The 26047-nt window shown below is 41.5% G+C and overlaps 1 protein-coding gene across 1 annotated transcript in view; it reads left to right on the top strand.

Moving 5' to 3' along the window:
• Window positions 1-2214: 2214 nt before the first annotated feature.
• The window catches only part of angpt4 (angiopoietin 4), a gene marked incomplete at both ends in the record, with an annotated part of 33436 nt that continues 9603 nt past the window's right edge, over window positions 2215-26047 (top strand). The window contains one exon of the mRNA XM_083907922.1: window positions 2215-2592. Coding sequence (XP_083764048.1) covers window positions 2215-2592 — 378 coding nt within the window. The remainder of the gene's footprint in view (window positions 2593-26047) is intronic.

The following is a 26047-nucleotide window of genomic DNA, read 5'->3' as shown; positions in this document are numbered from 1 at the left end:
TTGGTATCGCTCTCTTCTTCTTTGCGTCCCGTTCCCTGCGTCCAGACTTATACCGCCACCCTATGGTGAAGTCAGATACTGCAGGACCCTTACGCGCGGAGTATACCAGGGTCTTAAGGGGTTTTACGTACCCTCGAAAGTTAACAGTGACAATCTGCGGTTGCCACATCTTTCCTTCTAGCCGTCACGCAAATCTGCGAGTTCTGCATAGTCTGAGATATCGTGTGTGCCCTCTAGAGGTGTCTCCTGGTAAGGCATGTAGGACAGAGGCTGAAGACGCGGCAAAAACACCACCTGCATCTCTGGTTTTTAACTGTTTATATATCAATCAGTGGAGAACTGACGTTCTGCAGCATGTGATGAAACCTCCCTGTGTTTTTACGAGTGAGTGAGTGAGTGAGTAGAGGCTTCTCAGGCGACATCCCATCATACCATCGTGTGTTTTTTCAGGTGGTGAGAATTAGAGCACGCGAAGAGGGTCACGACCTCATCCATCACAGCGACACCGACATTACTTCACGTTCCGCATCTGTTTACTTTGTTAATTATCGCCCGTGTGCAACGACGGTGGAGTTTTGTTCTTGTGACGCTAACACAGCGCGCGCAAATACATACAATCGCCCGCCGTACGTCTGTAACTGACAGACCACCACGTCGCCCAAACAGGATGTGGTGATTTCAACGGCAGACGGAGGAAGAAGAAGAAGAAGAAGAAGAGGAACAACGCCAGATCCCAAAAAAGGACAGGAGAAACGAAGAAATTAAGCTGAAATTGGATCCTGAGATTAAAAAAAACCCCACATCCTCGTGGTCCATCTATCAGTTCCCACAGAGGAGAAGGTGAAAGGCCTGGATCATGACTCATGCAGTCGCCACCATGACCACCAGGACCCAGAAAACATCTCATGTTGTTCTAATCCTCTCTGGAATCACAAATACAGAAATCATATCCAGAGAGTTGGACATGATCTGATGTCAATGACTTCACCAGGCGTTTTTTTTTTTTTTGTTTTATTTGTTTTCTGCTGAAATGTGAAGCGAAAGCAGAGCTTTTTCCCCGCATTGCGTCGTCACAGTTTGGACGCGAGCGCCGTCGAAAAAAATGTTCAACCGCGACCACACGTGGTACCGACGTGGAGGAGGCTGACGACGACAACGGCGCCGGCCGAAGAACTCGTCGTCTCACTGGTGTTTTGCTGAATCGTTCCACATTTGGAAGGGGCGGAGATAATAACAATGAACGACACGAGAGAGCGGTGCTGAGGTGTTTCGGTGGGACGAGGACGAGAAGAACTGCTCAGAAGAAGAAGAAGAAGAAGAAGAAGAAGAAGAAGAAGAAGATGATGCTGCACGAGAGTTTGACCTCATGGTCTTCATCCCTTTGCTGACTCGGTGTAAATGACCGTACAAGGCTGTGACACAGAAGATTACAGCAGATCCTCAAACTCTTTCCCCTTCTTCTTCTTCTTCTTCTTCTTCTTCTTCTTCTCATGGTCCATTTCTTCCTCTCTTTAACGTCATCTTTTTTCTTTTACCCCACTCCACGCTCTCTCTTTTCATTCTCTTAATCGTCTTTTCCTAATCTTTTCTCTGGCTCGTTCTAATTCTTCCCTCTTTCTTCCCCTCCCTCACAAATAGAGAGGCTATTCTCTCGCTCTCTCTCTCTAATAGACCTCCCTCAGGTCTCCTCCTCCTCCTCCTCCTCCTCCTCCTCCTCCTCCTCCCTCACTCATTCCTCCCTGTTCTCAGATAAGAAGGGGGCAGAAGTATTTTCTCCTCGGCCACTTCGACAACTGGAGCCACCAGAAAAAGGATGAGAAGGAAAAAAAGAAATCCTTCTTCTTGTCGTTCTGGGTATTTGAGGATTAACTTGAGCCGTTGTTGTCCTCTCACTGTTTCACATCCTCAGATTCCTCACTAATCCCTGGGGGGTTTCTCGGACGATCTGGAACCTTCATCCTGGACCATCGGGGGACACGAGCGTTGGATCACGACGGACCTTTGACTGAGAACTCCGAGGATGAGCGAGAGCGGAGAACCCACACCGCGAGCGAGGGAGGCGTTCCACGGAGTTCCTCTGGAGAAGGTGTCCATCACAGACCTTCTCACTGAGCTCGTGCACTGAGCGTCAGGAGCAGAACATCGTCCTGGTCCTGAGGTGCAGTCAGATCTCCTCTTGACCTCTGTTCACACTTTGTCCGAGCGCAGAGCGTCATGCGAGGCCTCAGTCGGGGGTTTCTGCTCCTTCTGCTGGTTTGGACGCCGTCGGTCGTCGCTGACGCAGCCGGCGTCGAACGAGGAGGAGCTGGAAGAAGCCAGAGGCGAGCAGGAGGAGGAGGAGGAGAGAAGAGGAAGAGGTACCACCGCATCCAGCACGGCCAGTGCAGCTACACCTTCGTCCTGCCGGAGCTCGACGGGTGCCGGGACGGCGGGTCGAGCGCGGCGCGGAGCTACGGCGGCGGCGGCGGCGCTCAGGGCCGAGCCAGCGTGGTGCAGAGGGACTCGCCGGCGCCCCTCGACGGAGCGTGGTCGGCGGAGAAGCTGCGGCGTCTGGAGGACGCCATGCACAACAACACGCAGTGGCTGCGCAAGGTAAGAGAGGACGTGACGCGGTAGAGCAGTTTTTCGACGTGATGGAGCTTCTCCTCAACCACAAGTAGTGGATGTAGTCGTCTGTATGTTCTGTATATGCACCACCATTCAAAAGTTTGGGGTCACCTATACAGGTTTTGTTGTGTTTTCCATGAAAAGTCAGACTTTTATTCATCTAAAGAGTTGCAAAATGAAAAGAAAATATAGTCGAGACATCGACAAGATGAGAAATAATGATTTTTATTCCAAATAAAGCTGTTTTCAGCTGTGCTAACATCATTGCACAAGGGTTTTCTAATCGTCCAATAGCTTCTAACGCCATTAGCAAACACAACGTACCATTAGAACACTGGAAATGGACGTTTGCAGCTAGAATAGTCGTTTACCACATTAACGATGTATAGAGTGTATTTATGATTCATTTAATGTTATATTCATTGAAAAAACGTGATTTTCCTTCAAAAATAAGGACATTTCTAAGCGATCCGTAACTTTTGAACGGTAGCGTATATATCTATATATATACACGTATATATATATTGTTGTGGATATTTTCTGCTGGAGAATGAAATAGAGAAACTTCTGCCAGCCGACAAGGTTTTATTTTCCTAGCTGTAGAAAGACCCCGAGCAAAGTGAACCCTCCGAATTCATACCTGAACAACTTTTGCATTCCTCCAATAGACAAAGAGTCTGCCATTGAAGGCGGTGTTTTCACACCTCTTCGTAGGTATTGGTGAGCCGACTCCCTACGGATGTTGTCAGTTCAGGCTTTTAACACAATACACAATATACAATACACTATACACAAAGGACCTGGTATTATGTAAGTCTATGATATCTTAAGAATATGTTTCCCCACTTTATCGCTGTCTTTTATGCCCAAAAAAAGTGACATTTAGCTCACTTTGAAAAACCACTCACGCTCCCTGCACCAAAGCCCATTCAGAAAACCAGCGATTTAACATCACGGCACACAGGAGTTGTTGATCCACTGCTGCCTCCGTCGCTGAGTTCAAATGTATTATTTGTCACCTGGGTGTTCCTGCAGCTCCTGTGTCCCCGTGAGCTAAAAAAAGAGATGATTTTCTCTATGGACTTTGGTGTGGGAGAGTGAGTGGTTTACAAACTCCATCTAAAGGTGAAGCACATTGTTGTAAAGCTGTCGTAGACTTGGGCAGGTATTATAGATTTTACTATGGGGGGGGGGGCACATGGCAATGTTAGCGTGGTCAGGTTTAGCTCACGTCTGAGGATCATGTTTTAGTTTAGGACTAAGATTTAAAGCGTGGAAACATTTTTTGTTTGCATTTTTTATTATTTTATATATACATATATATATATATGTATATATATATATTTCTTTTAATTAGACCCTACAGTATTTCAGATACAGACATCTCTACCAAACGGTTGAGACGTCTGTTTCCTAATAAACCTGGTTCTGCATAATTCATAAAGCACAACATTCAGAACAAGTCACATTAATTTAGTGTGAGAGAGTTCAGTTTGATGCATTTTTCAATGAGATAAAGTGACTTAAAGTGTGCTCGACTGTGTGTGTGTGTGTCAGTGTGTGTGTGTGTGTGCGTGCGTGTGTGTGTGTGTGTGTGTGTGTGTGTGTGTGGTCACATGGGTGACCTGGGCCGTTCGACCCGCTGAAACGAAGCGATAAGAAAATATGTGCTGGACTGTGACTCAGGATTCTCTCAACAACACGAGCTACATTTGCTTTAGCAGCTGTGTATGCAGTGTGTGTGTGTGTGTGTGTGTGTGTGTGTGTGTGTTCTTGTACTTGCGGCATACTGAGGACGAATGAGGGTTTTTAACGGACAAAGTGAGGTCATTTTTACGGAGTGAGGACATTTTGGCCGGTCCTCACTTTGTTTTCATTGAAATCACTTCCTTAGGTTGCTATAACATGCTATACTCAATTTGTCAAAAAAAAAAAAAAAAACATATTTTGGACGACATTGTATAGTATGACGTTTTTGTCAAATTTTGGACCAAAACTTTTGTGTCAATTTTTTTCCCTCAAATTTTGATCGAAAAAGTATGGTATGACGTTTTTGTCAAATTTTGGACCAAAAATTTTCCGTCAATTTTTTTTCTTCAAATTTTGGACCAAAAAATTTCCGTAAATTTTTTTTTTTCAAATTTTGGACCAAAAATTTTCCGTCAATTTTTTTTTTAAAATTTTGGACGACAGTATAGTATGACGTTTTTGTCAAATTTTGGACCAAAAATTTTGTGTAAATTTTTTTTTTTCTAATTTTGGACGACATAGTATATAGTATGACGTTTTTATCAAATTTTGGACCAAAACATTTTTGTCAAAGATTTTTCCAATTTTGGACGACATTGTATAGTATGACGTTTTTGTCAAATTTTGGACCAAAAATTTTCCGTCAATTTTTTTTTTTAAATTTTGGGCGACAGTATAGTATGACGTTTTTGTCAAATTTTGGACCAAAAAAACAACAACAAATAATCGATTTTTGCTCTGGGGCTCCACCTGCAGACATTTTATGGTACTGCAAACAGTAGTTATTTATAGATGTCATTCATGAAGTAGATATTTGTAATTGTGTTGAGTTATAAAGTGGAAATGCTGGTCCTCACTTTGTCAGCAACCCAGTCCTCAGTATGCAGCAAGTACAAGAGTGTGTGTGTGTGTGTGTGTGTGTGTGTGTTAATCTGCAGGTTAGAGATCAGCTTTGTGAGGCTGTGGATGAGTGGCAGCTGGTTTCACTCAGGACTGTTTCCTCTGCTGTCGTCCTTTCTTCTTCATCTGTTTCTCTTGTTCTCTGACCAACTGTACGACATCATCGATGCTGCGTCGTTAAAGCTTCGCCCGGCGCTATAAAAAAGTAAGAAAACATCTAAACTAACCGCTTCCTTACGAAAAGGCGCGCGGACGATAACGAGCCTGTTATAGTGCAATTATTCTGGTGAGTGTGTAGATGTTTAGCATTTTCTCACGCAGACGTCAGTTTACTGAGCTGTTTTTCTCTCTCTGATCAAATATGGCAGGGCCATTATATTTTGTAAAAGTTTACTTATTTTCAATAAAATGTACTTTTTTTTTATGTTATGTAACACACCAACCTTTATATGTCATAAATATGTACCGTATATTGCATTTTACTTGAATATTAACATTGATGAATCATCTTTTTAATGCACCGTTTTTGCAAATTTCCTGCAAAAACTAAAAACGAAAAACATTGGAACGACGTGACGACGCAAAGAAAGATCGTGGAATAAACGCGGTTTTATTTCCCAGAAGAGAACGAGCGAATTATTCGTAATGAATCTCATTTATGACACAAAATGCGAGTGAAAGTCAACAATCGAGCTTTTGCGCAGTTTTCTGAAACGCTGTTGAAACGTTTTGAGTGAAACCGAATCTCGGGTTTCGTCCGCCGATTGTTTTCCCTCGCCGCGCGAGCGGAGCGAAACCCGCTGTCTCCCGTGTTGTGTCTGCGGCCGAGACGTTAGCGCTTTAGCTCGGACCGTGATTGATACGTTTACTCTGGTTCAGATGCATTCCTGCGCTAATGGAGCGAGTCACAATTTAATTATTCCACCAGAGCAGGTTTCTTTCTTCTAGTAGCTGAAGGATTGAATTACCGACAGGAGAAGATTTTTATCAGCGCAGAGTTAATTCGCTACATCACCATCGTGTGTGTGTGTGTGTGTGTGTGTGTGTGTGTGTGTGTGTGTGTGTGTGTCCACCACCCACACAGGAGGTGTGAGTGGAGACAGTCAGAGACACTTTGACCTTTGACCTCACAATATCTAATCGCTGTCCGACTCCGAAACATCAGCCCGCGTTTGTCACCGTCTTCTCGTCGCAGCTTTAATTTAATTCAGCGAGAAGATAACGGCGTCTCCTCAGCTCATGTCAGCGTCTCTGTCCTCATCTTCACCTCCGGCCATGTTTTTTTTTTTTCTGTCCGCCTCCTACTAAAACTTCACATTTACTCCGAAGCGATGGTTGTTTGAGGTTTTGTCTTAAACTGATCAAACTCTGACTGGAAATGTGTTTCATCATCGACTCACTCTGCAATTTATGTGGGTTTTTAACAGCTTCAAGTGAGCAGTGAACACAAGGCTACCAACCTACTGAGATACTTAGATAGATACCTGCATACCTACCAAGATACTGTAGATACCTACCTACCAAAAACAAAATAGTTACCTGCTTACCAACCTAACTACCAACCAACCTTGATAGATACCTGCCTACCAACCTACTTACCTAGATAATATAGATAACTACTGACCTACATAGATAGATCAGCATCAGTGAACACAAGGCTCCTCACCTACCAACCAACCAGCCTACTTAGCTAACAACCAACTTACTTACCTACCAACCTACCAACCTACTTAGCTACTAACCAACCAACCAACTTACCTACCTACCAACCAACTTACTTACTTACCAACCAACCAACCAACCAACCTACTTAGCTACCAACCAACCAACTTACTTACCTACCTACCAACCAACTTACTTACCTACCAACCAACCAACCTGCTTACCTACCTAGCTACCAACGAACTTACTTACCAACCAACCAACCAACTTACTTACTTACCTACCAACCAACCAACCTATTTAGCTACCAACCAACCAGCTTCCTTGCATACCAACCAAACAACCAACTTACTTACCTACCTACCAACCAACTTACTTACCTAAGTAGCTGCCAACGAACTTACTTACTTACCTACCTACCAACCAACTTACTTACCTACCAACCAACCAACCTACTTAGCTACCAACCAACTTACTTACTTACCTACCTACCTACCAACTTACTTACCTACCAACCAACTTACTTACCTACCAACCAACCAACCTACTTAGCTACCAACCAACTTACTTACTTACCTACCTACCTACCAACTTACTTACCTACCAACCAACTTACTTACCTACCAACCAACCAACCTACTTAGCTACCAACCAACTTACTTACTTACCTACCTACCTACCAACTTACTTACCTACCAACCAACCAACTTACTTACCTACCTACCTACCAACCAACTTACTTACCTACCAACCAACTTACTTACCTACCAACCGACCAACTTACTTACCTACCTACCTACCAACCAACTTACTTACCTACCAACCAACCAACCAACTTACTTACTTACCTACCAACCAACCAACCTACCTAGCTACCAACGAACTTACTTACCAACCAACCAAACTACGTAGATACTGTAGATACCTGCCCACCAACAAAACTACCTACCTTCCTAGACAGATATTTACCAACCAACCTACCTAACTATCAACCAATCTCCCTACCTACCTATAAATCTAAACACCTAAATCAGGCCTGTGAGATTTTAAGTCGGAATTTGGAGCTTAAACTCAGAATTCTGAGATTTTATGTCAAGCTTTTGAGATTTTATGTCAGAATTCTGAGAGTTAAAATCAGAATTTGGAGATTTTAAGTCAGAAATCTGAGATTGAAGTCGTCACTGAAGTCACAAGCGCAACGTCTGACACGAGAATCAGAGCCAACAAAGTCCAACTGTAGATTAAAGTTAGAAAGACTTAAAAATCCTGAAAACATGAGTGAGTTAAGATTTAACAGATAACAGAAGGTTTTTCTGGATCAAACATGGAAACTGTGGTTTCACAGAGACTCGCTGTGTAAACAGCAGTAAGTGCAGGAGTTAGCATGAGCTTTGTTTAGCTTTCTGCTAAATGACTGAGTTCAAATGGACCTGAGACACAAAGAGAGAGAGAGACAGATAGAGAGACATAGAGACAGACAGAGAGAGATAGCGGGTAACAACAGGCTTTGATGTGGTCTGAGGTGATTTCGATGATAAAGAAAGAAAAAACGCTCACAATCAGACGTCACCTGAGCTCTGACTGTGTTTTCTGTCAGAATATAACTGTGTTCTGCACGAGTTACAAACACGTTAAAAAACAAAATCATAACAATAAAAACCAAACTGCGGCTGGTGATTTTGGTTTTATTGATTTTTTAACGGCACTTTAGATTGAACTCACATTTGAAAACACAGAACGTCGTCTGAGGAGAAGATTGAAATACTCGTGAAATTTTATTGGTCGGTTTGATGAACACGGCGTTCGGTCGGCAGAGCGTAGTCGTTGCTAGGCAACAGGGACACGGACACCAGAAGAGATATATTTTATATTCTTAAAAGGATTTATGTGAAATTCAGATATCTGATATGCTTACAAATCAGATTTTGGCAGCGAATCTAAGCCAAGAAAAAAGCGGACATAAGTCAGATTTCCAAGACTTAATTCAAACTTCTGAGATTCAAAGTTAGAAAAGGTTGGCGATTCAGGTCAGAATTCCATGATTTTAAATCAGGCTTCTGAGATTTTAAGTCGGAATTGGGAGCTTAAACTCAGACTTCCGAGATTTTATGTCAGGCTTTTGAGATTTTTACGTCAGAATTCTGAGAGTTTGAATCGGAATTAGCAGATTTTAAGTCAGAAATCTGAGATTAAAGTCGTCAGCGGAAGATTCACGAGCGCCACGTCCGACACGAGAATCAAATTAAAAAATTCCGAACTGTAGATTAAAGTTAGAAAGACTTACAAATCCTGGAAACATTAACATTAATCTGCAAGCTTAATTTCTGAATCCTCAAATTCAAGACTTAATTCAAACCTATGACATTCAAAGTTGGAATTTTTGCGATTCAAGTCAGAATTCCATGATTTTAAATCAGGCTTCTGAGATTTTAAGTCGGAATTTGGAGCTTAAACTCAGAATTCCGAGATTTTATGTCAGGCTTTTGAGATTTTTACGTCAGAATTCTGAGAGTTTGAATCGGAATTAGCAGATTTTAAGTCAGAAATCTGAGATTAAAGTCGTCACTGGAAGAGTCACGAGCGCCACGTCCGACACGAGAATCAAATTCAAAAATTCCAAACTGTAGATTAAAGTTAGAAAGACTTAAAAATCCTGAAAACCTTAACGTTAATCTGCAAGATTAAATTCAGAATCCTCAAATTTAAGACTTAATTCAAACCTATGACACTCAAAGTTGAAATTGTTGCGATTAAACTAAATTAAAGGATTTTGAGATTGAAAGTTGGGGTTTTGAAATTAAAGTCAGAATTCTGAGATTAGAGATGCTGTAAGTAAGATGCCGAACTGTAGATTAAAGTTAAAAAGACTTAAAAATCCTGAAAACATTAACGTTAATCTGTAACATTTAGCAAAGCTAACGTTTTTTTAACGCCATTCTGTCAAACAGATCTTTTTAATCCACTGATTCTAACGATTCACTTTCACCCAAAACTGGTTTGTGCGTCTTTGTGTCGCGTATAAAACCGCGTCACGGCAGTTTCACGCCGCCGTCGCTATGATGACTCCGCCCACATTGAGGAGGAGGAGGAGGAGGAGCTATAGTAATGGAAAACCAAACCGTGCCGAGTCGAGCCGAGCTGGAACCGTGCAGTGGAAAAGCGCCGCTAAATCGTTCCTATTGTGTTTTTAAGTGAGTTTGAGTGGAACTGAGTGTAACGGTGACGTGTTCATGAGTGAATACGACGTGAGGAGCGTTTAAACGCCGACTCTGTGAATCGTAGGTTAAATAACTCCAGGGCGATCGTACGGTTTGTTTTTCACGACCTCAGAATGATCTCCGAGGCGTCTGAGGAGTCGATGTCACCAACGATCAGAGATATTTCTCCTCTGGTTTCATTCTGCTCAGTTGTTTGTTTTTCCGCGGCCTTTAATTGTGCCGTCGCTTCACATCTGCAGCGTCGCTGCTGCCCCCTGCTGGCTGCCTTTGACCCTTTTTTTATGGAGGGGAATAAAAACCCCTGAGGATTTCTTTATTGTCGTTATTACGACAACACGCAGCGAGTTTTGATGCTAAGTGAAGTCAACAGTGAAGGCAAGTTTAGTCACTTAAAGTAACACAGTGGAGGGTTTGCTCTTGGGCTCCCCCTGCAGTTAGTTATGTCTCTAAACTCTAAAGCAGGACTTTTGGACACGTTAAAATGTAGTAAACTAAAATAAAAAGAATGAAAGAAAACAAATCGTTATCTTATGATAGAGATGTAATTATGAATAAATCCACAATTGACCGTAAAAGTAGTGCAGAATACGATTAGAGTATTAGATTTTAGAGATTTTAAATCGGAATTGGGATCTTAAACTCAGAATTCCGAGATTTTATGTCAAGATTTTGAGATTTTACGTCCGAAACGAGAATCAGAGCCAACGACGTCCAACTGTAGATTAACGTTAGAAAGACTGAAAATCACTGAAAACATTAACGTTAATCTCCGAGATCAAACTCTGAATCCTCAAATTCAAAATCGGAAATTGGAGGTTAAACTCAGAATTTCCGAGATTTTATGTCAGGCTTCTGATATTTTAAGGCTTTTGAGATTTAAAGTCGGAGGCGTCTGAGATTTTATGTCAAGCTTTTGAGATTCAGCGATAATGCAAAAATGGTCCTAATTCAGTTGAAAAGACAACTTATAATTGTTATTCATTTTTTTGTAACCCAGTGTTATATTTGACATTTTAGAGGAAGCTGAGCTTGACTGAGAGTCTGATAGAAACCGTCCTTGGTTTCCTTCAGCATCTATTCTAGTATCTTCCTCATATGATGACTCGCGTCCACTTCCTCTGTCGTTTCCTGCGTCACTTCTTGTTTTTGACGAAATTAGCTCCTGTGGTTTGTGGTGAGAGTTTCAGATCAGATCGTTTACATCATCACAGGGATTATAAACACACAGCTCCTCAGCGCTCTGAGGTCTGTTTGTGAGTCAACGTCGCCTCAGTGCAGCAATAAAAACAGCCTGATGCTAATGCTGATGCTAATGCTGATGCTAATGCTAATGCTAATGCTAATGCTAATGCTGCTAAATCCTTTCCCATCACTGCCTCCACTTCTCAATCATCATTCCCAAACTTCCCCCACGGACGCACAGAGAATCCCGGGAATCTGAAACCCATCAAATCTTTATTTAGACGTTGACGACGCGGTTAGAAAACAAAACAAAACCCAACAGAACTTAAAATAACTGAGGTTTTTATGTGTCGTCGCAGAGACGTTTGTGCTGCTTTCACAGCAAAAAACAGTCCGACAACAAAGAAGCCAGATATTCTTAAACTGATTAAAATCTTTGTGTTTTTAGTAAAATAATCTGCCAGTTTTGTCCGGCTGCGATACGTAAAACGAACTTTCAGACTCCAGCGTTTCCTGAAGATGAGCTAAAACGAGGAAGTAATGTTTACTTAGCATAAGTTTTCCTTTTCTCGATTAAGGCTCAATTCAATAAGATCAGAAAATAATTTAACCTCTGACCTGGAATAAACTAGACGAGCTAAAAATGCTAAAAGAGAGGGAAAAAAGATCGAGAATCAACTCAAATTGTGACGAATTTGGACGCCCGACTCTTACATAAAAAATAACTAGATGTCGGAATTGGACGTCAGAATCTGTGTATTATTCGTTTTTCAAAATAAAATGCCCCCAAAAAATGCATAACGAGCGTTTTGTCCGGTTTTGATTTTTCCATCTAATGCAAATTATGTGAGCCGACTGTTATTCACAGATTGGAACAACACATGGTTCATATTATATCATATTTATATCACTGCAGTTCATATTTTTTCAGAATAAAAGCTCTGAACTCGACCACTTTTGGTCCACGGGCCACCAATGGACTTAGAACTTTACTATCAGAGCGGGACTTTCACTTGGTTTTTAAACACTACTGTGTGTGTGTGTGTGTGTGTGTGTGTGTGTGTGTGTGTGTGTGTGTGTGTGTGTGTGTGTGTGTGTTTAGACTGATAATGGCCGTCATTAGGCTGTGGTTAAAGCTGTCAGCAGCAGCTGTTTGATGTGAGCGTTTGAAGGATGACAGAGTCAGACTCAGACCAGGTGCTCGTCCAGACGCCGACGTGATAAATATTATTAATATGCTCACGTTTCTAATCCTTGTGTTTTCTTTATTTTGTGGGGGGGGGTTTGCGTTTGCTTTACTTGACCCGTGTTTTTACGAGGACGCGAACATTCATCACTACAAACGCAAAGCCACACGTTCACAGCAGGAATACGCTTATCGTTCACGTAAGAAAAAAGATTGGTCGTTCTCGTCGGTTGCCAAATAAAATCTGCTTCATTTTTTGTTTTTTTCTTTTCGGGAAACATTACCGCAGTTTATACGTTGTCTCCTTCTACTTCCGGGTCAAAGAGAGAGGAGGACATTTTGGTGCACATGCAGAACGCCAAGTCCGATTCCAGTCCGACTCCACGCCAACTCCCGTCTGACTCCAGTCCGACTCCAACCCGACTCCAATCCGACTCCATGCCAACTCCCGCCTGACTCCAACCCGACTCCCGCCTGACTCCAGTCCGACTCCCGTCTGACTCCAGTCCGATTCCAGTCCGACTCCAATCCGACTCCATGCCAACTCCCGTCTGACTCCAACCCGACTCCCGCCAGACTCCAGTCCGACTCCCGTCTGACTCCCGACTGACTCCAGTCCGACTCCAGTCCGACTCCCGTCCGACTCCAACCCGACTCCCGCCTGACTACAGTCCGACTCCAATCCGACTTCATGCCAACTCCCGCCTGACTCCAACCCGACTCCAGTCCGACTCCCGTCCGACTCCCGTCCGACTCCCGTCCGACTCCCGCCTGACTCCAACCCGACTCCCGCCTGACTCCAGTCCGACTCCAGTCCGACTCCAGTCCGACTCCAATCCGACTCCATGCCAACTCCCGCCTGACTCCAGTCCGACTCCAGTCCGACTCCAGTCCGACTCCAATCCGACTCCATGCCAACTCCCGCCTGACTCCAGTCCGACTCCAGTCCGACTTAAATCAGACTTCAATCCAACTTCAATCCAACTCCAATCCGACTCCAGTCCGATTCCCGTCCAACTCCAGTCCGACTTCAATCGACTCCAGTCCGACTTCAATCCGACTCCAGTCCGACTTCAATCCGACTCCAGTCCGACTTCAATCCGACTCCAGTCCGATTCCCGTCCAACTCCAGTCCGACTTCAATCGACTCCAGTCCGACTTCAATCCGACTCCAGTCCGACTTCAATCCGACTCCAGTCCGACTCCAGTCCGACTCCAGTCCGACTCCAATCCGACTCCATGCCAACTCCCGCCTGACTCCAGTCCGACTCCAGTCCCACTTAAATCAGACTTCAATCCGACTTCAATCCAACTCCAATCCGACTCCAGTCCGATTCCCGTCCAACTCCAGTCCGACTTCAATCGACTCCAGTCCGACTTCAATCCGACTCCACTCCGACTCCAGTCCGACTCCAGTCCGACTAAGCACAATCCAGGTTTGTTAGTCCGACTTAGACTAGCTCGATATTAGTAGGACGAACTCGTTTAAGTGACATTAAGGAAACCAAATGATTGTCTTAGTCGGACTAAAATCGGACTTTTAACTCAGTGAAAATAGAAAACCAGGAAATGAACGTGCATGTGGTCGATGAAGTCTTTAATGGATTTCATTTGTCCGTCTTCTTAAAGAGAAAATCCTTGACCTCTTGAAAAGGTTAGCGTGGATGTGTGTGAAAGGAAAGACTGAAGGACGATTAAGAGGAGGATGAAACACAGAGGAAGACATCGTTCACTCATCAATCACCAGAGAGGAAGATAAAGACGAGATAGAGGAAGAGGAGGAAGAGGAGGAGGAGGAAGAGGTGAGAGGACGTGGAAGACAGAGACACAGCAGCAGATTTACTGCAGATTTATTGTCAAAAACACGATTTACGTTTCAAAGTTTGGCAAATTTTCACTCTCTCGTCTTTTTTTCATCGGCTGCTCTTTAGTGAATATTGAGAATCAGTTTAATAACATGAACATTCACATTTAAAGCCACAGAAGAAAGAAGCTGCAACTCTAAATGCAGAGGCGCTTCTAGAGTTCTGCAGTTATTGGCATCGGCGAAATCTAGCTAGCAGGCTAGCTGTGTTGTTTAGCTTTGTTTTGTTTATAAAATTGCGTGTAAATAAAGTTTATCATGATTATTGTTAGTTATTCAACAGCAGTTGACGCCCATTAATATTGCATTCCTGCCTCTGAGCAGATTTAAACCTCCTGATATTCTGTTTATGGTTGTTAGCGAGTTAGCTAGCTAATGGCACCTGGCATTTTTCAAGTTGTTTGGCTTCCTTTTTCTGCATTTAATCATCTTTCTTGGTGGTTAGTTAGTTAGTTAACATGAGCATTCAGATTTAAAGCCACAGGAGAAAGATAAGAAGCTGCAACTCAGTCACATAAATACAGAGGCGGTTCTAGAGTCTGTAGGGGCCCTGAGCAAAAATCCCCAGGGGGCCCTTCCTTCCAACCAGTGTTCATCACCATTACGTTACAAATAATCTGACGCCAAGGAAAATGTATGAGTTCAAAATGTTTTTTTTTTCAAACTTGTCATGTATGTGAAAATATAAACGTAAAGAACAATAAAATACTGTGAATAGCTTTTAAAAAACTATATAAACTTGGTAAAAAATACATTACACTGTAAAGAACCCACATTATAAAACAATATAAATATATAGAACAATAAAATACTGTATATTGAAAAAAACATAAACTGAGTAAAAAAAACACAGGTTAACGTGAGGTGGGGCCCCTTTGGGGGGGGGGGTGATTCCTACTGAGATGTCATTGTTGTTTAAGGGGGACAGGGAGGCGGCTGCTCACTGCACATTTCAGTAAAAACAGCCCTCGGGCTCCGAGTGTCGGGGGCCCCCCTATCGGCTCGGGGGGGGCCCCAAGCAGTTGCCCGCCCTGCCTGTTCACGAGCTGCGCCTCTGCGTAAATGAAGGCTAACTATATCTAAACCTGACCACGTTTAACATGTCGTGGCGTAAATATATACGGAGCAAAGTCACAGGACAAGGAAACATTATGTCAAATATGATGACGTTAGATTTTAAAACCCAATAATCATGGTGACGCTGACTCCCAGTCAATAAAAGCGCTAACAAAGGTCATTTGTTAGCGTGTTGTTGTTGTTGTTGTTGTTGTTGTGCAGCTGCGTCTTTTAGGAAAGCTTTTAATGTAGCTTTTAAATAAACCCAGATAAACACACTCTTTTCTTCAAATGGGCTAATGTGTTGCACATTGAAGCGGCGTGATTACACACACACACACACACACACACACACACACACACACACACACACACACACACACACACACACACATTGTCTGGGTTTATCTGTCAGATGGTTTTTCCCAGAGAAACATTGTTGTCAGTAGAACAGCTGGAACTGAGACAAACCCACAGTCAGCAACTTTCCCACTACTGTGTGTGTGTGTGTGTGTGTGTGTGTGTGTGTGTGTGTGTGTGTGTGTGTGTGCGTGTGTGTGTGTGTGTGCGTCCTTGTATTTATGTCTTTTTGAGGACATTTTTAAATGGGCCCCACGACTTTAAAGGGCTATTTCAGAGATTAAGGGTTAAGGTTAGGATTAGGGTTAGCTTTATTTATCTATAAAGCAAGTTGTGTCCGTGTGTCAGTCTGTGACAGGCGTATCTCGCTGACCGTTGGTCAGATTGCGCTAAGACTTTGGATATGTGTTGAGCCTGACCTGATGGTGCGCATCCTTGATTTTCACGTTTTTTGGAGGAATTTTAATTTTCACTGATTGCATTGCCTAATGAGGAAAAATGTTTTTAATTTTTCAAATAAAAAAAACAAAAAGTATCTCGGAATGACTTGAAATTTACCATCATAATAGTCGGCATCGCCCTGAACAAGGATCCGTTGAAAATATTTGCAAACGTCTTAAGGAATAAGTTTGATGAATTTTTGAAATTCATGAAATGATCCATTTTCCCTGATGCACTTTGACAGTGAGCTGACTTTAGTCTCGAAAACAAAAAGTATCTCGGAATGACCTGAAATGTATTTTACTTAAAATGTTCTCTTCTTCAGTACTGTCCAGCAGTTTTTGGCGTCACTAAAATCTAGCTAGCAGGCCAGATGTGATGTTATTTAACAACAGTTGGCATCCATTAATATTGCATTTACTGCCTCTGAGTGGATTTAAACCTCCTGATATTCTGTTTATGGTTGTTAGCAAGTTAGCTAGCTAATGGCACGTCATTTTTCAAGTTGTTTGGCTTCCTTTTTCTGGATTTAATCATCTTTCTTGGTTGGTTGTTACTTACTTAGTTAGTGAGTAGTCGTTATTACACATATTACTTCTGATGTGGAGCTGAAACGCTCATTTGGACACGGCTAATCTAAGTTAAAGTCAAGCTAATGCTAATGCTCGTTTGTAAACGAACCTCTTTCTTGGTAAAAAACATTTGGCGCTGACACAAACGCTGTTGCTTCAGGCTGAAAAGCTGGAAAAAAAAGAAAGCTCACGTATTTGATGACAGCGTTAAATTGTTAAACTGCGTAAAGAAGCTCAGCGTGATGAAGCGTCTGTGTGCAGCCAAGCACAGGTGGCCAAGGCAAACAAGGACATTATGTCATTTAATCCTGATGAAGAGCAGAACTGAGGCCCAGAGTGATTTAATCTGAGTCTTTAGGCCAAAATTTGTCCTGAAATGAGGGAAAATCCATCACCGCTCGTACAAGTGAGCGTTTTAAAGGCACTTCGGCGTTTGCCAGCAGCTGATGATGGATGCTGATATTTCACCCGCTGACGTCTTTTGGCCGGCGTTTGTGTTCTCGGTGTAACACAGTACGCGAATGTTTGCGCTCGTAATGATTATTCAAGCTGTCGCCGAGCGCCGCGGCTACCGCCGTTAGCTCGGTCCGCTCGACTCGAGCTACGTGAGCCCAATTATGTAAATCGCAGATCGTGATGTAACCAAAGATTAAGGTAATTTCACTGATTTCCCCGCAGAGATGAACTGAGATTATAGCTGAGAGTAAAAGTTAAACGCTAACAGAGGTTAGCTAAAGTTAGCCAGAGTAAGAAGCTGCCAAGTAACACGCAGATAAGCTATATATGGGATTATATATGTATATATATGTCAGTGTTACATTTGACAAAACTTTGTTCTCAGGCTTGTGCAGAGCTTGACGATGAGTCTTATTTGAATCAGGTGTTTTTGGAGCAGGGTCACATGTAAAACATGGCAGGGCTGTGATCCCTGAGGATCAGGGTTGGGAAACACTGGATTCGGTGGACGATGATTCCTGTGGTTGTCGTCGTCTGTCCGTCATGTGTCTGATGATGTTGTAAAGAGAAGGTTTATTTTACTGCTGAGTGTCCAGTTACTGTGAGTTCACACACACACACACACACACACACACACACACACACACACACACACACACACACACACACACACACACACACACACACACACACACACACACACACACACACACATTCTTGTACTTGCTGCATACTGAGGACTGGGTTGCTGACAAAGTGAGGACCAGCATTTCCACTTTATAAATCAACACAATTACAAATATCTACTTCATAAATGACATCTATAAAGAACTACTGGTTGCATTATCATTTTTTTTTTTTTTTTTTTGGTCCAAAATTGGACAAAAACGTCATACTATACTATGTCGACCAAAATTTGAAAAAAAAATTTGACCAAAAATGTTTGGTCCAAAATTTGACAAAAGCGTATACTATGTCGCCCAGAATTTGAAAAAAAAAAAAAGTGACGCAAATTTTTTTGTCCAAAATTTGACAAAAACATCATACTATACTTTGTTGTCCAAAATTTGAAAAAAATGTCATACTATACTATGTCGTCCAAAATGTGAAAAAAAATTGACAAAAATTTTTTTTACCCAAAATTTGACAAAAACGTCATACTATACTGTCATCCAAAATTTAAAAAAAAAAATTTACCCAAAATTTTTCATCCAAAATTGGACAAAAACGTCATACTATACTATGTCGACCAAAATTTGAAAAAAAAATTTGACCAAAAATGTTTGGTCCAAAATTTGACAGAAGCATATACTTTGTCGCCCAGAATTAAAAAAAAAAAAAAAATGACGCAAATTTTTTTGTCCAAAATTTGACAAAAACATCATACTATACTTTGTTGTCCAAAATTTGACAAAAAACATCATACTATACTATGTCGTCTAAAATGTGAAAAAAAAATTGACAAAAATTTTTTTTACCCAAAATTTGACAAAAACGTCATACTATACTGTCATCCAAAATTTAAAAAAAAAATTTACCCAAAATTTTTCATCCAAAATTGGACAAAAACGTCATACTATACAATGCCGACCAAAATTTGAAAAAAAAATTTGACCAAAAATGTTTGGTTCAAAATTTGACAAAAGCGTATACTATGTCGCCCAGAATTTGAAAAAAAAAAAAAATGACGCAAATTTTTTTGTCCAAAATGTGAAAAAAAATTGACAAAAAAAATTTGACCCAAAATTTGACAAAAACGTCATACTATACTGTCATCCAAAATTTGAAAAAAAAAATTTACCCAAAATTTGACAAAAAAGTCATACTACACTATGTCGTCCAAAATTAGATTTTTTTCTTTTTTTTGACAAATTGAGTATAGCATGTTATAGCAACCTAAGGAAGTGATTTCAATCAAAACAAAGTGAGGACCGGCCAAAATGTCCTCACTTCGTAAAAAATGACCTCACTTTTTTGGTTAAAAACCCTCACTGGTCCTCAGTATGCCGCAAGAACAAGAACACACGCACACACACACACACACACACATTTGAAGCCATCATTCTGTCATTACCGCGCTGTCCTCTGGGGGCAGCTGCAGTCGACGATAAACACGGAGCGAAAAGTCTTCGTCTTTCTGATCCAACGAAAATGTTGTGCAAAGTTTACACTTGTGAGGATTTAACTCACTCACTTTCACACACACGTAAATATACACTGTTCAATATTATTACATTTATGTTTTCATTTGACGCTGCGTTTAAAGACTGATTTATTCAACATGTCATTGTAAAAGTATGTGAAAAATGCACATTCCTTATTACATGTTTACATATTTATACGTATAAAATATGTTTTTAATGACATGTGACATCTGCTCTGTAAAAACCTTTGACTCTTTTATGTCAACATTGAGTTTTGAACCTGATTTTATCCAAAATTCATCAGATAAAATGAATATTTAAGAAAAAACTATGAGAGAAAATGTATTTAAATATAAGAATACATTTTTACAGTTACATATGTATATGTATAATGAGATTTCCAAGTCAGAAATAAGTTTAAATTAAATTACACCACATTTCCCCTGTTTTGGTTATGATTTATTGAACATTTTATTGTGAAAATATGTTAAAAATGTTGTTTTGAACCTAATTTTTATCCAAAATTCTTCAGATAAAATGAATGTTTAAGAAAAATAATTAAAAAAACCACAACACAAAAGGTCAAACTCAAACAGTGAAGATAACATCTGTCACCTTGTCGTTTACTTCCAGGAAAGGGTGCAATTTCAAAGGATAACACACACACACACACACACACACACACACACACACACACACACACACACACACACACACACACACACACACATGTAATAAGGCTTTAATCACATGGGCGTGTGTTTATTCCATGACAAACTTTAACGCCGTGTCTCCACCCGTCCACGTTTATTTCTGTTGTTTCAGAGCAAGAGTTTCGTTTCAAAAAATCATTAAAATTATTCCTTAAGAGGTTTTCAAATATTTTCAACAGATCCTTGTTCAGGGCGATGCCGACTATTATGGTGGTAAATTTCAAGTCATTCCGAGATACTTTTTGTTTTCGAAAAGAAAGTCAGCTCACTGTCAAAGTGCATCAGGGCAAAGTAATAATTTCCTGAATTTCAAAAATGTATTAAAATTATTCCTTAAGAGGTTTTCAAATATTTTCAACTGATCCTTGTTCAGGGCGATGCCGACTATTATGATGGTAAATTTAAAGTCATTCCGAGATACTTTTTGTTTTTTTGAAGAAAGTCAGCTCACTGTCAAAGTGCATCAGGGCAAATGGATCATTTCCTGAATTTCAAAAATTCATTAAAATTATTCCTTAAGAGGTTTGCAAATATTTTCAACGGATCCTTGTTCAGGGCGATGCCGACTATTAGGATGGTAAATTTCAAGTCATTCCGAAATACTTTTTGTTTTCGAGATTTAAGTCCACTCACTCTCCCGCACCAAAGCCCATAGAGAAAAACAGTAATTTTAACATCGCAGCACACAGGAGTTGTTGATCCACTGCATCACTAAGTTACAATATCTGATTTTGTCACTTCAGTGTTTGAATTCCTTTGTTGAGATTAACGCAAGTGACACAAAGTGACCACACGAGGCAGCAGAGGACCAGCAGAAAATCACTGATTTTCACTATGGGCTTTGGTGTGGGAACATGAGAAATTCCAAAAGTTCAGTTTTCATTGATAACAAGTCTGTTTAACAGTGAGTTAACATGTTATATATATATATCATAGACGTAACTGTCACTTTGAGCACATTTGAATACAGGAAATAGCTTAAATTCGAGTATATTTTCATGCTTTTTAGGGCGTTTTTGAGTTGATGTTGATGGTGAAGTAACGGGTTACTCACGAGTTTGAGTTTCTCTTGTGTTTGTTTATTCGAGGCCTGAGAGAAGAATCTCTGGTCTCCTCTGAGCAGCCGGGTCAAACCACTCAGGCCCAGTTCTGGGGGGAGCCAGCACTGTCTGAACGGCAAAGAAAACACAAAGTCCCCAACTTTGCGATAACACGCAATTAATCAGCGAGGATCTGCGGGCGGCAATCAAATGTGGCCGTAACCCCGCGTCGAAGTGTAATTACGAGTGAGAGCAGGAGAATATGAGTTCCTCCATATGAACAAACAACAGACAGGAAGTGTTGTTTTGTTTTGTTTTGTTTTTGTGCGTATGAGAGGACGAGGTTTGTTGATTTGTGTCACTTTAAGGTCGTGTTTAGACTGTGGCTCATATCAGGTTTGTGAGGGGATCTGAACTAAATAATAAACAAAATAGACGACAGAAATTTGTTCCTGTTAAGCTAGCTTTTTTTAAACCAACCCGACTCCAATTAACGTCCGTCTTTTTGGATCTACGTCGTTGATAATAATAAATAAACTCGGACTGCACACAGTCAGCGTAGAACCCTCACATGACACTCCATGAGACGTCTATGGAACAACTCACTATGTGGCAATCAGTCTGTTGGTGGATGTATAGAACAGCTCATTATTTGGCTGTCAGTTTTTTGTTGGATTTGTGTAATGGCTCAGTGTGAGACAGTCAGTCTTTTGTTGGATTTAAAGAACAGCTCATTATTTGGCAGTCAGTCTGTTGGTGGATTTACAAATAGCTCACTATTTGCTAGTCAGTATTTTTTGGTGGATTTAACGAATGGCTCATTATTTGGCGGTCAGTCTTCTGGTGAATTTATAGAATGTCTCAGTGTTTGGCAGTCAGTCTTTTGGTGGATTTAACGAATGGCTCATTATTTGTCAGTCAATCTTCTGGTGAATTTATAGAATGTCTCAGTATTTGGCAGTCAGTCTTTTGGTGGATTTTAAAGAACAGCTCATTATTTGGCAGTCAGTCTGTTGGTGGATTTAAAGAACGGCTCACTATTTGGCAGTCAGTCTGTTGGTGGCTTTAAAGAACAGCTCACTATTTGGCAGTCAGTCTGTTGGCGGATTTAAAGAACAGCTCACTATTTGGCAGTCAGTCTGTTGGTGGATTTAAAACCAGCTCAGTATTTGGCAGTCAGTCTGTTGGTGGATTTAAAGAACAGCTCACTATTTGGCAGTCAGTCTTGGTGAATTTAAAGAACAGCTCATTATTTGGCAGTCAGTCTGTTGGTGGATTTATACGCTATACAAGATTGTGTGTGTGTGTGTGTGTGTGTGTGTGTGTGTGTGTGTGTGTGTGTGTGTGTGTGTGTTCAAACTCCACTTTAAAGAGTCATTCATCACCACAGCTGTGAGTTGGCACGGTGGGAGATGTCAGTTGCCATGGGAGTGGACAAAAAAAAAAAGCCAAGGGCAAAGGGAGGACAGGCTTGATGGAGGGAGGACGAGATGAAGGAGGTGGAGGTGGAGGTGGAGAGAGTGTGAGATGTGAGGTGTGAGATGAGAGGGGGAGGAACAGGAAGAAGAGAGAGGGAGGGGGGGGGGAGGGGCGGAGTTTAGTAAAAAAAGAAAGGAGCCAGAGATTCCCAGTGACTTGTGGCCGAGCGCCAAACTGACCACAGCCTCGCTGAGCTTTCTTGGAAAATCTCCACTCGTTCTTTCACATTCTTCAATCGCACACACACACACACACACACACACACACACACACACACACACACACACACTGGCCTGAGTCCAAACACCACAGCCTCTAAAGGGGCTCAAACATTCCCCTTTTATCGGCTCTAAAAGCGAGTGGACTGACTGGTCTTTGGGGGACGGAGCAGGTATCAAAACCAAAAGCTCTGAACACGACCGCACTCATGACACTGGGCTGTTTGTTATGGTCTGGTTTTTTTTTTTTAAATGTGGGCTCATATTATGGGTTTGTTTGAATACTTACCCAGAGCAGAGAAGACACTTCCACTCCAAAGTTACTGCGGTTACACGAGTAGCTCAGAATCACGACATCATGTTGTATTATTTGTATTTGATGTTCAGACTTTTCCATCAATGCTGCAGTTGCCGGGAAAACAAACTGAGACACGGACACACGGTGTCTCTGAAAACTTAAAGATATCTTAAGAATATGTTTGTCACTCTTCCACACCAAAGGCCAGAGTGATTTTAGACAGCTGCCTCGTGTGGCAAGTTTGTGGACGTATGGAACAGCTCATTATTTGGCAGTAAAATGGTTCATTATTAGTTAGCCGGTTGTTGAATTTATGGAACGACTCATTATTTGGCAGTCAGTCTGTCGGTGGATGTATAAAATGGCTCATTATTTTGTAATCGGTCTGTTTGTGGATGTATGGAACGGCTCATTATTTTGTAGTAGCCTGTTGGTGGATTTATATAATGGCTCATTATTTGGCAGTCAGCCTCTTGGTGAATGTATAAAATGGTTCATTATTTGGCAGTCGGTCTGTTGGTGGATTTATAGAATGGCTCATTATTTGGCAGTCTGTATGTTGGTGAATGTATAAGATGGCTTATTATTAGTCAGTCGGTCTGTTGGTGGATGCACGGAACAGATCATTATTTGACAGAACAGCTCATTATTTGGCAGGCATTCTATTGGTGGATTTATAGAATGGCTCATTATTTGGCAGTCTGTATGTCGGTGAATGGGTAAAATGGCGTATAATTAGTCACTCTGATAGTGGATGCACAGAACAGCTCATTATTTGGCAGTCAGTCTGTTGGTGGATGTATGGAACAGATCATTATTTGGCAGGTGGTCTATTGGTAGATTTATAGAATGGCTCATTATTTGGCAGTCAGTATGTTGGTGGATTTATAGAATGGCTCAGTGTGTGATGGCCATTCTGTTGGTGGATGTACGGAACAGCTCATTATTTGGCAGGCGGCCTGATGGTGGATGTACAGAAGAGCTTCTATGCAGTGTTGATTTCACCTTCAGTGTCCATCACCTCGTCAGTGACTCTGTCATCGTCCAGCTCCATCTGTTCAAACAGCAGCAGCCGCCGTCATTAATATAAAACACCGCGTTTGCTTGTTGTCACAGGAAACAGGTCGGACGCGTTCAGACGTGTCTTTCGTCGTGGGACGGAGAGGACGTGTTTCTTTACCGCGTCTGAGGACGTGGTTTATTTATCCTACACCTTTCCTGTCTCCGCTCACGCGTAACAACGTCGACTGAATTACATTTGTACTTTCACCAAACTGTTACTGTCTGTGTTTGCATTCTTTCACTCATCGTGGTTCTGCTTTTCATAACGACTGAAGCAAAATAACAGATTCATGAACAGATGAAACATGTGACGGTGTGGACAAGAGAGGGAGAAACCACGGCTGCAGCTAATCTGAGCGGTGGTGGAATCACGTTTAGACCTTATATAGAAACATGGAAGTCAACGTCCCCCAATATTTATGTGTATATTTATGTTATGTTGTGTAGCTTTACGCAGCAGCAGGACAATGACTTTGACAGATAATGTCACTTAGAAAACAGGTATAATGTGTGAGACGTCGATGGAACAACTCACTATTTGGCAGTCAGTCTGTTGGTGGATGTATAGAGCAGCTCATTATTTGGCAGTCAGTCTGTTGTTGGATTTGTTCAATGGCTCACTGTGAGACAGCCAGTTTTTTTGTTGGATTTAAAGAACGGCTCACTATTTGGCAGTCAGTCTGTTGGTGGATGTATAGAATGGCTCATTATTTGACAGTCAGTCTGTTGTTGGATTTGTACAAGGGCTCACTGTGAGACAGCCAGGTTGGTTTTTGTTGGATTTAAAGAACGGCTCACTATTTGGCAGTCAGTCTGTTGATGGATGTAAAGAGCAGCTCATTATTTGGCAGTCAGTCTGTTGTTGGATTTGTACAATGGCTCACTGTGAGACAGTCAGTCTTTTGGTGAATTTAAAGAACAGCTAACTATTTGGCAGTCAGTCTAGAACTGTGTCGACTGGCTCACTATTTGGCAGTCAGTCTAGAACTGTGTCGACTGGCTCACTATTTGGCAGTCGGTCTAGAACTGCGTCGACTGGCTCACTATTTGGCAGTCAGTCTAGAACTGTGTAGAATGGCTCACTATTTGGCAGTGAGTCGAGAACTGCGTAGAATGGCTCAGAGAGAAAGAAAACAAAAACATAGACTAAAATGGAACATACGAGAATAGAAATGTTTTCAACCTGGACTTGAAAATACACACACACACACACACACACACACACACTTCATTGACTCCGTCCATCTGGTCCTGGTTGTGGTGAAATTATTGAGATATTTGTTATAGCTCGTTATTGCGTGGGTATAGTGGTGACACACACACGCACACACACACACACACACACACGCAGGAAGTTTTTCTTTCCTTTCCTTGTCATATCCATGTTTATATTTGAGATGTCAGAGCTGTGTCGAGCTGTGGGAGATTTGTTTATTGTGTTATCATTATTGTGGCAACACTGTGAGGTTATATTTTTCAGACGTAAATCTAAACACCAGATCTGCCACAGGCGTTCGCTGATCACGTCGATAAAGTCTGTAGACGTACGGGAAATGATCAGAGCTAGAAACACAAATGAAACTTACTCTGATGATAGAGTGTCTGATCCTGCATACGCATACCAAATTTTGTTCAAATCCATTATGTAACGGTCAGACTGTTGAGACAGCTCACTATTTGGCAGGCAGTCTGTTGGTGAATGTATAGAACGTCTCATTATTTGGCATAGACGATGTGAGAATAGAAATGTTTTCAGCCTGGATTTAAAAATACACACACGCTTGAAGAGTTTATTCGTCCTCATATGAGAATGGGATTGACCTTGAAAGTGCTTGAATTT

Source organism: Microchirus variegatus (genome assembly GCF_963457635.1).
Source record: "Microchirus variegatus genome assembly, chromosome: 21".
In the NCBI taxonomy this organism is placed as follows: domain Eukaryota; kingdom Metazoa; phylum Chordata; class Actinopteri; order Pleuronectiformes; family Soleidae; genus Microchirus; species Microchirus variegatus.
This window is presented reverse-complemented; position numbering and strand designations above follow the sequence as displayed.